Raw genomic sequence first — 13,716 nt, 5'->3', positions numbered from 1 at the left:
AACCACCTATCTCTCCGTAGGTAGGTGGCTCATACGTAGACTAGGGCCGCCTCTCCAGGACTACCATAGTATCCAACGACCAGACTACACCGTAAGTCAGACACGGAGGCACCCTCTTAAAAATGTGTTCTGAATAGGTGGACCGATTCCTGGCCGTGAGGTTTCACCTCTGGACATCGCCTCATTCATCCTGCATCCCGTAGCTACGTCGAGCACCCATCCAAGCATTCTGCTACTCACTCAAGTCCCATACAGTGCTCCGACTCCAATCATGGCATTCTGCTATATATGAACATAAGCGCAAGTTGCTTGCAAGTTATACGCCTCCTGTTAGCATTCTGCTAATACGAACTCTCTCTACAAGTTACACTTGTTATCATACATGACCGATAGTTTTCGACTTTGAACTTTGAACAGACTGTCTCATCAAGACAAGATTGAATGTATATAGGAATCTCCATTTGTACCTATGTAAATAATACTCAGGCCCTCAGCCTACTATCTTATATTAACATTAAACGTGTGCAACTCAACAAGCTTCAAGAAAAGTTTCGTTCTATTTCATGTACATATTGTATAAATGTGTTTAAGCAAATAAACGTTTATGTTGTGCCTTGTATACCAAGTTCCTTGTATACAACAGCTCAGCCTGTAAAACCCAAACAACTTCTAAATAGAGTATGAATCTTCCGTTGAGCCCACCAAAACGCGGAGAAGTGGCTTTGAAAAAGAACTGTGAAATACCCTTAGTCTTTTAAAGTATATTGTTCTCCTTCTTAATCTGTTTACCCTCCAGGGTTGGCTTTTCCCTCGGACTCAGCGGGGGATCCCGCCTCTACCGCATCAAAGGCACTGTCCTGAAGCTTGAGACATTGGGCCGAGGGATAAAACTGGGGAGGATGGCCAGTACCTCGCCCAGGCGGTCTCACCTACTATGCTGAGCAGGGTCCTTATGGGGGGATGGGAAGTTTGGAAAGGAAAGACAAGGAAGAGGGAAGGAAGCGGCCGTGGCCTTCAGTTAGGTACCACCCCGGCATTTGCCTGGAGGGGAATTGGGAAACCACAGAAAACATACTTCCAGGATGGCTGAGGTGGGAATCGAACCCACCTCTACTCATTTGACCTCCCTAGGCTGAGTGGACCCCGTTCCAGTCCTCATACCACTTTTCAAAATTTCGTGGCAGGGCTGGGGATCGAACCCGGAACTCCGGGGGTGGCAGCTAATCACACTAACCACTACACCACAGAGGCGGACTGTAAATTGTTATTACCGGGCGAGTTGGCCGTGAGCGTAGAGGCGCGCGGCTGTGAGCTTGCATCCGGGAGATAGTAGGTTCGAATCCCACTGTCGGCAGCCCTGAAAATGGTTTTCCGTGGTTTCCCATTTTCACACCAGGCAAATGCTGGGGCTGTACCTTAATTAAGGCCACGGCCGCTTCCTTCCAAATCCTAGGCCATTCCTATCCCATCGTCGCCATAAGACCTATCTGTGTCGGTGCGACGTAAAGCCCCTAGCAAAAAAAAAAAATTGTTACTAACAGTAAAATACATTGGTTTACTGTAATCCTATAAAATTGTATACTTTTGGTACCGTACCCTAGCATATTTCATATTATAGGTCTAACCCCCAACCCCCGGTCGGTTATATCTCACCTAATACATAATATACTGTAACAGTAAATATGGTACTTTGATGAGCATGAGAAACGCAGGGCGTGTACCGTTCTGATTGAAGTGCATACAGAGGGAGAGGGTTTTTCTTTGAAAGAAATTTCTTTCTTTTATTAATAAGTTCAAAATCATATCACCTCTGTACAGAAGAAACAGTGAGAAGTGTTCTTTCCTCGTCCTAGGGTTGGCGATGTCCCAGAATTCCGGCTGCTCCGCTCCTCTCTGCACCATTGAACCACCCTTCCTCCCTCGATGGAAGTTCTTGAAGATCTCGAATTTCTAGAAGATCCATGCGATGTCTAGAAGATCCATGCGGTGTAGAAGTAAGGGCGTTGAAACAGGCTACGTAAATGATAAACGTGAACGAACACCGTTAAGCCTTGGACGTGTTAATGCGAAAAGCGATTTCTGCACAGATGAGAAAAAGATACAGCAATGGTTTTAACAAGGTTCATAACACGTAAGAACTGTATAATTGAAGAATTATCACACGGTAGAATGTCACTGAAACCTATCCCGTGTTATGTCATTAATCGTTTGAAATAAATGCTATGTGGCAAAGTGTCACTAAGCTCGAATAAGCACATAAGTTTAACACTCGTAAAATGAATAGCCACTTGAGACTTGTCGTTGAATGTCAATAAAGTCAACTAATAAAATAGTCACCTAAAGTTTGTGATACTTGGCATGATCTGAAGTTATACTTCTTAGTCTGAACACCGTTCAATGTAATCAATTGGATTAAAATTAAATAAGAATCTTTCACTCGTGAAGTTAATCTTGTTCACGCATGTTAATGAAAAATAAAGTGAAATTGATCATTTATCAACAGTCCTTAGTTCGAATGTTCGTAGAGTTGAAAATGCACAACTCTCATTTCGAATGTTCGTAGAATTGAAAATGCACAGTTCAAATACACAGTCTACAGCCCATCATCTACGATATATTTACACAGTTTATAGAATTATCTACACACGAAATTGTAAGTTAGTAACGTAGTCACTAAGTTCGAGTTAACTCTGTACTCAATCACTTGTTAATGTTTGCTACTTGAGGAATTCTAAGTTAAGGCACACTCACGTCAATGAGATTTCCAGAAATATTCAATCACTTTGTAAGGAGCAAAGACTGTTCCAAATCCTATCACTGTCCACAACATTAACTTTCAATTATGAGCACTTGGAAAAAATAATTGCAAGTCTTATACATTCATTCAGAATAAACAATCACTTGAAAATATTAAGAGTTTGATGAAGCACAATTTATGTCACTCTCCGTTGGAGCAGAATTCTATCACTCACGATTTAAAGAAACTTGTATAAGTCCACACTCGACGCTGCCCTCACATCTCGCTCCACAACTTCGTCGTCTCATGTCGGATTTTTATTAAACCTTGCAGGAATGCAGATAGAATATCGGGCTACACGATGATGTGGTTGATTTTGTCTAGTCATTATCGTGGGGAAAGTTATTATCCGAAGAAACTCAAGGAACATTCCATACTAGTCTAGGCTCACTCTGAGTTACGGGGAGGTAGGCTGTGACGTCACTCCTCTCTACGTCACACACAGCTGTTGCTTGCTGTTCCAGTCTGTCTTCCGCTGCTGGGCCGGCGCGTAACGCGAAGTTTTAACTTTAATTGCGGGGACTTAGTTTCGTACCGGCTGTTCCCGGTACAATACGAAACTATTCTTGGTAACATGCAATATATCCAGTTAGTATTTTGTAAAATGATTTTACTCTGTTCACTACAATATTTTTGAGATAGTTTTGTTGCTGACTTTGATAAGCGAATGGACGAGTCTGGATCTTTTGCAGGAGCTCGACCACCGCCACTCCAGCGTCGCAGCTCGTTCCCGGTACCTCTGCCCACCACTCAAGTTTCTGGACTGCCGGTCACCATGGAACAATCTCGTCCACCTAGCGGCAGCGCTACTCCTTCAGGCAGACTGTCACGACGGCCGTCTGTTGAACACAGCGAAGAAGATTCTTCCCCTGACACACGACGACGTGTTCGCATCATACGCCGGCACTAGGTGAGTAAACACTCAACATCTCTTTCGACAATAATTCATTCATTTACAAACTTACGCCGAGAAAATATTTCAGACATTGTCGACGTAATATTTTACACTGCTTCGAGATCAAAAGTACATATCCAGTGTCAGTTTTATACTCCTCTCTTCCATAATAGGCTTAGATACTGGAACCAGGGCTGAAGGGCCCGGTCGTGTGAGGTCGACTAAGAGAAGGAGAGAATTCTATCATTAGTTTTCAGTTTGTACCTGTAAAATGGGTATATTATGCATCACTTTTTATAGCTCGTAAGAAGAAACGCTGTTTCAGAGACGTCGCAACGACGGAAAATACATCATCATCATCATCATCATCTGTTTACCCTCCAGGTTCGGTTTTTCCCTCGGACTTAGCGAGGGATCCCACCTCTACCGCCGCAAGGGCAGTGTCCTGGAGCTTCAGACTCTTGGTCGGGGGATACAACTGGGGAGTATGACCAGTACCTCGCCCAGGCGGCCTCACCTGCTATGCTGAACAGGGGCCTTGTGGAGGGATGGGAAGATTGGAAGGGATAGGCAAGGAAGAGGGAAGGAAGCGGCCGTGGCCTTAAGTGAGGTACCATCCCGGCATTTGCCTGGAGGAGAAGTGGGAAACCACGGAAAACCACTTCCAGGATGGCTGAGGTGGGAATCGAACCCACCTCTACTCAGTTGACCTCCCAAGGCTGAGTGGACCCCGTTCCAGCCCTCGTACCACTTTTCAAATTTCGTGGCAGAGCCGGGAATCGAACCCGGACCTCCTGCACCTCGCGTATGCGCGCTTATTTTCATCACCTTTAACATTAAATAAATGACATTAAATATTAATACTGGCATCGCGTCTGTGGTGCAGTGGTTAGTGTGATTAGCTGCCACCCCCGGAGGCCCGGGTTAGATTCCCGTCTCTGCTACGAAATTTGAAAAGTGGTACGAGGGCTGGAACGGGGTCCACTCAGCCTCTGGAGGTCAAATGAGTACAGGTGTGTTCGATCCCCACCTCAGCGATCCTGGAAGTGGTTTTCCGTGGTTTCCCACTTCTCCTCCAGGCAAATGCCGGGATGGTTCCTAACTTAAGGCTACGGCCGCTTCCTTCCCTCTTCCTTGTCTATCCCTTCCAAACTTCCCATTCCCCCACAAGGCCCCTGCTCAGTATAGCAGGTGAGGCTGCCTGGGTGAGGTACTGGCCATCCTCCCCAGTTGTATACCGGCCCATAGTCTGAAGCTCCATGATATTTCCCTTGATGCGGTAGAGGTGGGATCCCTCGCTGAGTCCGAGGGAAAAACCGACCCTGGAGGGTAAACAGAGGAAGAAGAAGAGGAATAATAATAAGAAGAAGAAGAAGGGTTTACGCTAGTGCATATTCACTCATGATCGTGCAATATTGCCTGCCATAATGGGTTGCTCATCGGCGAATGATGCTGGTCCCGCGGTATAGGGGTAGCGTGCCTGCCTCTTACCCGGAGGCCCCGGGTTCGATTCCCGGCCAGGTCAGGGACTTTTACCCGGATCTGAGGACTGGTTCGAGGTCCACTCAGCCTACGTGATTGCAATTGAGAAGTTATCTGACGGTGAGATGGCGTTCCCGGTCTAGAAAGCCAAGAATAACGACCGAGAAGATTCGTCGTGCTGACTACATGGTATCTCGTAATCTGCAGGCCTTCGGGCTGAGAAGCGGTCGCTTGGTAGAACATGGCCCTTCGGGGCTGTTGCGTCATGGGACTTGACTTCGCTTGGCATCGACGAATGCTCTTCTTCCGATCGAACCGAGGCAACACAAAAATCACTAAATCACATATAATAAAATAAAATCCTATTATAATTATTTCCACAATAAACAAAAATAAAAAAAACTTAAAAAACAAATAGACAATTATCATAAAATGATTTAAAGTAGTTGCCTACATACGAATGCGACTCAATCCTCTGAACCTTAGTTGGCTGCTCGCTAGTGCACGGCGCGTCTCCGCAAGTATTTGCACCATTTCAAAAGTTTATGTATATCTATCCCTTAGTCCCGTTTCTTGATACGGGATCGGGGATGAGGTGGGATGAATTTATATGGCACGATTTTAAGGTCGAATGCCCTTACTGACGCCAACCACACTTCAGGAGCTAATTAAAATGAATTGAATGATGGTGAATGAAATTGTAATTGTGTAAGGATGTTGAAGGAATTGGCTGTGGCCTGTGAATAGGAACTGCAAGTGAAAATGGGTAACCAACACTTTGAACGTTAAATAACCAGCATTCGATATTATTCTGCACACATACGGTTTTCACTTTTCGAATATGTACATCAGCTACATGCGTGCAACGGGAACACTTTCCTTATTAGTTCCCAATTATAATCATTTTGTTGGACTATTTCATGTCTGGTGGAGCACTTTTAGGCATACCCTCTGATGAAAGTGACTGGTATCTGGAATGACCAGGCGTGTCGGTGGGTTGGAAGGTAAAATAGAGTGTGGTATGCGAGTTACAGGAATGTTAGGGACTGCACAAACATGCCACCGAGCAAGTGTCTACGCCGTTTGGATCACGTAGATATCAGCTTGCTTTCAGGAGGAAGTAGGTTCGAACCCAACTATTGGCTAGTTTTTTTTTCTTTACGTCGCACCGACACAGATAGGTCTTATGGCAACGATGGGACAGGAAAGGGCTAGGAGTGGGAAGGAAGAGGACGTGGCCTTAATTGAGGTACAGCCCCAGCATTTACCTGGTGTGAAAATGGGAAACCACGGAAAACCATTTTCAGGGCTGCCGACAGTGGGGTTCGAACCTACTATCTCCCGAATACTGGATACTGGCCGCACTTAAGCGACTGCAGCTATCGAGCTCGGTCCAACTATTGGCAGTCATGAAGATGGTTTTCTGTGGTTTCCATTTTTCACACCAGGAAAATGCCGATACTATACATTAATTAAGGCCATGGTCGCTTCCTCCCCACTCCTGGCATTTTCCTATTTCATCGTCACCATAATACATATCTGCGTCGGTGCTAAGTAAAACAAAAACAAACAAAAAGCAGCATGTCTCTAGTCCAGTTGATTTTCAGCCTTCTCGCTGCACACAAACGTACGAGTTGGCAACGGTGCGGAATTCTCTGACTTGCAATCAGTTATTTGTAGACTTGTAGTACTGTTAGTTACTGAGAGCTTTGGCCATGCTTAAAGGCTCTTGAGCGGGAGAAAGAAGCAATCGACCAACTTGCGTCGATGGGACGACGCTCAGTTCGGAAAGCATCGTATTGGAGTGTGATCAGGCATACGATGTTTTGTTTCTGAACAGTCGGGTTATGTTTTCCATTTGAACATTCCCACGCTGTCACCAGAACATGTGTCCGGCTCCATAGCTAAATGGTTAGCGTGCTGGCCTTTGGTCACAGGGGTCCCGGGTTCGATTCCCGGCAGGGTCGGGAATTTTAACCGTCATTAGTTAATTTCACCCGCACGGGGACTGGGTGTATGTGTCATTTCCATCACCATTTCATCCTCATCACGACGCGCAGGTTGCCTACGGCAGTCAAATCGAAAGACCTGCACCTGGCGAGCTGAACATGTCCTCGGACACTCCCGGCACTGAAAGCCATACGCCAATTATTATTATTATTATTATTACCAGAGCATGTAGCGTGCTTGTCACCAGCTATTTATCTGTCCGCGCAGCCAAAGATCCCCGCAACTAACAGTAAGTAACGTCATTTCATCCATGTTTTGAAATTGTTAATTGTTAACTAAACACTAACAAAAGTGCGATCGAACCGATTCCAAGTGTAAGTGCCGTGAAGGTAATGTAGTGTAGACGGAAAGAAGAGGGACAAACGTGTGAGATTTTTTTGTCATTTCAACAGGAAACGTGAATGTGTTTGCCTTCACTTTCATTTTGAACTGAGTTTTCTTTTAAGGAAGCAAGCAGGTTTCTCACTAATATATGAGATATTTTATTGTAAAGCCCTAAGACAACAAATCGCAGTAGAATAAAGTGTTTAGACTCTTGAACATGTCTGTGTTATTCAAATTTTGTAATTACCACCAATATCACAAAGTCTCCGAAGTTTCGCGGCTCACCTGACGAATGTCGCGGCCATTCGTTGAGAACCGCTACCCTTGTCAATGGAATTAACCGTTCGCAATTAAAATCCTACGATCGAATTGGTACAGAATCGGCCACCACGAGGCCTGAAGGCCGAGACGCTGATCAGTCAGCAATTCGGACAAATGTTTTCTTTTTATATATACTGTATAGGTGTCGTATAACTGTGAGCTTGCATTCGAGAGATAGTGGGTTTGAACCCCACTGCTAGCAGTCGTGAAGATGGTATTCCGTGGTTTCCTGTTTTCACACCAGGCGAATGCTGGGGCTCTACCTTAATCAAGACCATGGTCGATTCCTTCCCACTCCTAGCTAGCCCTTTCCTATCCCATCGTCGCCATAATATCTATCTGTGTCGGTGCGACGAAAAGCAAATTGTAAAAATAAAAAAAATCATTTGCATGTTTATGTCGTTTCATTGTTTTAAAAATAATGTGTACTACACATGATGTTCTAATGTTTTAATGTTCTAAAGGGAAATAATTCTAAACTGAGTGAGCGCGGTATCCGAGGAGTATCCTCACTAGCTGCTCACCAAAGAGATCGTGGTTCGACTCCTGGGCGATGCATGTAGGTTTGTTAAAATGGAAAGTCACTTCTCCTTGGTTCGAATTCTTCGTAAAATTGGAAGCCCTGTAACTATGATCACGATATCAACAGCTACGATAAACTATAAGCTGCTGAGTGAGTAGGCTACGTCGTTAGGGTCACGTAGCTGTGAGCTTACAACCGAGAGATGGTTGGCAGCCCAGAAGACGGTTTTCATACCAGGCATAAGACCTGTCTCGGTCGGTGCGACGTTGGAGCCTATAGCAAAAAAAAAAGTCCATAAGCTTGATTTTAATTCTGAAGTGTTGACCCAGCACTCATGACCCTTCTTATATTAATGTTTAATGTACCCTAATGTTATTCGGTAAAATCTGATAATATCTTATCTCACGGTACATTAGGGTAAATGGAAACTGTAACACCATGAAGCGATGTGCTTACAACACCCGAGAGTGCATAGTGGATGAGTGTGATGTGCAGTGATGCGGTGATAACTCTTTCATAACGCGCACATGTCGACACAGGACAGTATAGAGTGTGCCCACTCAGAGCAGCAATACATCGCTGTATCCTGCAGGATATGGAATCAGTAAGGCCTTCGATTACGTCTTTCAGAATTGCGGTCCATGCTTGCTGCACAGCGAGGATCAGTTCGTTCACATTTCGAGGTGGTTGAGGGGAGTTGTGTACACATGGTCCCACACATGATCAATAGGGCGTAGGACTGGAAACCTGGCGGTCCACTGGAAAAGCATTATGTACTGGAGTGTTTCTCTGGAAACGCCTGTAGAGTGAGGGTGGTTATTGTCCTGTTGGAACATCCCAATTACAACAGTCGCGTCAGAGGGATAACCACTGAATTGACAACCCTGTCCAAATGCTATCGAGCAGTCACTGTACACTTAATGATCACATGCAAATCAACAGCTCCTCAGATCATTGTGCCCAGGGTTGGCACCGTGTGCTTCTTGGCAATAAGATCCGCATGGTCCGTTTCCCCAGTTCTCCATCGCACATGATTGAGACGTTAATCGCAGCCAAGACAAAAACACAATTTGTCACTGAGGTCGACACTATGCCATATATTTTTGGGCACCAGAACAGGGCCCTCTCAGCCGGTGAGAGTTGTTGATATCCTGCTCGTACCGGTCGGCGAGGCAAGTTTCACAAGCGAGCACTTTACATCACTGAACTTTGCAGACTTCACATAAGCCAAGCTCTACTGACACGTCGACGTTGTGGGGTCAGTGGAACATTTTATGCAGGGAGGGAAATGGGATCGTAAATTAGCTGCACGCAAACGATTACTAATTGTTTGTCGCGTAACGTGTGGTGAAACACTACCTCGAATTCCCGCTGCTGTAGCTCGATGTCTGTCCGGTACATTCGAATGGTGAGGTGATCCTCCTACACTTGTCCATCGGATTGATCCTGCCCCACGTGTATGAGCACAGTGTCCCTTCAATTGACCATTACTGCCGCAGTTGCATTTCGACTAACACATGCTTCTGCACCCCGCACAGATAACTCACTCACAAACAGACAAATTATCAGGGCCCTCTCAGCCGGTGAGCCTTGTTGATATCCTGCTCGTACCCGTCGGCTAGGCATGTTCCACAGGCGAACACTTTACATCACTGCATAAGCATAAAATAGGTTATTTCAATTCTTTCCCTAGAAGAGAGAAAGCGGGCCATCAGCTCAACGAGGGAGCTCTTCGGCCGTCTGTTAAGAGAATAATCTTAGAAAAGGTTAAAAATGTGGGAGGTATGGGTTGTACATACCAGAAGGGGAGGACAGTAATTGAATTGGCGCAGGGAGACCGCGACAACAAGCCGGGACCCAGGGAGGACCCGCAAGGCCCCCGCACAAGCGAACCCCTAGCAACACCATGGGGAAGACGGACGAGAAATTTATTTACATAGCAACGTATCTCGGGCGCGCATCTCGGAAAACAGAAATTGTTGCATAGAATGAGTGGGTACAAGAATTACAGAGATTTCACGAGTTGCGAATGAGAATGTTATAAATATTGCGTCGGAGCAGGTTGCGGGTTCGGTAAGAAGTTGGTGTAAGGAGGACAAGGGAAGTGGTGCAACATAAATAGTAGAGGGTGGTTGTGATATTGGTAATAGAGTTAGCGAGAAGGCGAAGAAGATCGAGAATTGGGAGTAACGGCGGAAATGAAGCGGGTTGGGGAGCAGGTAGGTAGACCGGTGGCGGGGGTGGGGTGGGTGGCGGGTCCGGTTGAGAGCGACGAGAAGTGTGAGGAGGGGAGCGGACAGTATGGGGCGAGGATCGGGAGTGTTCCACTCGGTGGTGCCGACGACGGGGGCGGACTCCGGAGGTGACCAGTTGATGGACATCTTCAGCGCAGGGAAGTTGTAGACGGACCATGAACGTTGGACCATGAGGGTTGTAGATACGAAAGACTCGATGGGCTGGGATGCCTACCGTGTGGAGTTCATGCATGATGTCCTCTTCCGTAATAGCAGGGTCAACACCGCGGACAACACAACTCGGCATGGGAAGTTGAGAAGAGTCTGTGGTAGCTGTGGTTACTTGGCTTGCAGGGGCCGATTGAGCTGTGCTGGTGGTATCTAGAGAGGTGGCAGGGGAGGGCTGTGAACAGGGTAAGGAGGTAGGGAGGGAGTTGATGGTCGTTGACATGATGGGGAAGGAGTGGCTGGTCGTGGAAGTAAGAGTAATGGTTGTCGAGGAATGAAGGACAGAAGTGGTGATGGTAGTAGTAGTAGGAGCGATGAGGGTGGACGTGAGGGAGGTAGTGTGCGAGGTGGTCCGGAGTGAACAGTGTGAGGGAAGTCAGGAAGGGAGGCTAGTTGTTGTAAAAGATGCTCAGGAGTAGGGACCACTTGACGGATGTCACCATTGAGTAATACACCGTTGGTGATGAATGCCTCCGCTGACTCCGGAATACGAAAGAAGGCCACAATGTCTGGGGAGGGTTGACCAGATGAAGCGTCTTGGAGGCGGAGAACCACTTGAACTGGGAATCCGCATTGGCGAAGTTCATGTCGAATGGCGGATGGAGGAAGAGTGGTGTCCAAGACCTTGATGATACACGTTTAAATGGTGGAGCAGGAAAGCGACAGCCAACTGGGCGTCAGCCAATTGATTATTCAGGGCCGACTGAGTGATAGATGAGGTGAGGGCCACCGACCCGAAAAAAAGACGTGTAGCGTAACGTGAAGTTGGTGGATGACATCATCACTGCACTTCGCAGACTTCACATAAACTAAGCTCTACTGAGTTCCACATACAGGATATTCGTCCGTGATCAGGTGGGGTGGGCCATATGAACAATCCGATTGGCCTGAAATCGGTATCGCTGATGTACCTAGCTGGTACTATTTCCTACGTCCAATATCTTACAATTTGCTTTACGTCGCAACGACACAGATAGGTCTTATGGCGACGATGGGACAGGAAAGGCCTAGGAGTTGGAAGGAAACGACCGGGGCCTTAATTAAGGTACATCTCCAGCATTAGCCTGGTGTGAAAATGGGAAACCACAGAAAACCATCTTCAGGGCTGCCGACAGTTGGGTTCGAACCCACTATCTCCCGGATGCAAACTCAGAGCTGCGCGGCCCTAACAGCACGGCGAACTTTTCCGGTCACATCCAATATCAACACCAACTACCTTATCTTCCAGCATGTTGTAGTTTCCATTTTCACTAATGTATATGTGTACATTCTCACTAATTACATTAGTTATTTCAAAATTAATGTCATTTTAATTTCTTTCAGGTTTCAAACCGAGGCCGGAAAGAGAATGTAATAAGACCAGAAGATGCTGTTGCGGTACAATAATGTGATACTACTACACATTTCATCCATGTGAAAGGTGATCCAAGGAACGTATGTAAATCGTCTACCTAGAGAAAATGGGCTAAAGCAACTAAGCCTTGTGCTCCAGAGAGTAGTTCAAAATTGGAAGAAGCTACGACAGCCTATTCTTTAATGTATGAAGAATGATTTCAGATAGTGTCGACAAATTTTTCTATTATGTTTCTTCCAAATCACGTGACCTGAAACAAGCTATAGAAATGAACTTTTCAGCATTTGATCAATATAATTTATTCACCTGAGTTAGAAACTACTCCTTCCCAACGTTCTTCCCATATAATACTCTAAATTATTTGATTTACCTCTTCACCACTTCCTTGTATTGAGATAGGTGAAGAACATTTCTACTTCACCAGAAAAGAAGGAAATTATGATGAACTATATTTGACTTTTAATCAACATTACGACAATCTCTATAAAACGTGCGAAATCCTGTATAGTGAAACAAAGTGGTTTTATTTCTAAAGATCAAGAATGCTCCTTCGAACAACACTTTATTTAGTATTTAACAAATTTAAAACCTTAAAACAGAAGCAATGTATACCTTTTGTACCCATGTTCACTATTTATTGCTGTTGTGAACTGTGATGAATAAGGTCTTTTGAAACCAAAAATGTAATAGATATCTAGTCATTTTTAATGTAAGTCATTCATCCACGTTCTCCAGTATTAACTCTCTGTTGTAAACCACACATATATTTTATGTGCTATAATCATGTTTCATACACCATAACTGACCTAAACTTTTCACTTACCAAATAAAAACTATTTTAACAAAGAAAATGGCCACCCTATCAAAATAATAGTGGGTATTGAATTGAACTCCTAATAAACTTACAGATTTCAAAGGAGGGTGTACTCAATATTTATCATTACTAAAATAGTTTTACAAATGTTCAAGGTATGTAAAAAATGAAACAGTACAATATACAGTACAAAGAAAGAACGGAGAAATAAAACGAACTGAGTCTGCCATCTCCTTTATTAACGCTTATTTTACTCTCAACGCTACAATCATTATTTTCTTACTTTGGTATAGCCCTTCAGAAAAACCCCATAGTTACCAAGAAGTTTTGATGGAGATTCGGTTTGCATTATGTTCAGCTCATATTTGATGGTAACAAGACAGTAAAATACCACCTATTTTCCTAGAAATAAAGACCCAAAAACCTTTCAGACACTGAAATTGCTTTTCTATCGAATGTCTTTTGTATAGTATTGACCCTATTAGACGAATTTAGATATAAGATTAAGACATTACCTCTTTTGTCCCATGGCGCAACAGCCCCGAAGGACCATGGACTACCAAGCGACCGCTGCTCAGCCCGAAGGCTTACAGATTGCGAGGTGTCGTGTGGCTAACACGATGGCTCCTCTCGGCCCTTATTCTTAGCTTTCTAGACCGGGGCCGCTATCTCACCGTCAGATAGCTCCTCAATTGTAATCACGTAGGCTGAGTGGAACTCGAACAAGACCTCAG

The 13,716-nt window shown here is 45.0% G+C and overlaps 1 protein-coding gene across 2 annotated transcripts in view; it reads left to right on the top strand.

Moving 5' to 3' along the window:
* LOC136878394 (uncharacterized) overlaps positions 1 to 13,131 on the top strand; it is a 352,728-nt gene extending 339,597 nt beyond the window's left edge. For both annotated transcript variants that reach the window (XM_067152083.2, XM_067152082.2), the window contains exons 5-6: positions 3,490 to 3,707; positions 12,138 to 13,131. In XM_067152083.2, the coding sequence (XP_067008184.2) occupies positions 3,490 to 3,707 (218 nt within the window). In that variant the 3' untranslated portion in view covers positions 12,138 to 13,131. The remainder of the gene's footprint in view (positions 1 to 3,489; positions 3,708 to 12,137) is intronic.
* The last annotated feature ends 585 nt before the right edge of the window (positions 13,132 to 13,716 follow it).

Source organism: Anabrus simplex, chromosome 1 (genome assembly GCF_040414725.1).
Source record: "Anabrus simplex isolate iqAnaSimp1 chromosome 1, ASM4041472v1, whole genome shotgun sequence".
Lineage (NCBI taxonomy): Eukaryota > Metazoa > Arthropoda > Insecta > Orthoptera > Tettigoniidae > Anabrus > Anabrus simplex.
The sequence above is the reverse complement of the archived record's forward strand: the minus strand, read 5'-3'. Positions and strand labels throughout refer to the sequence as shown.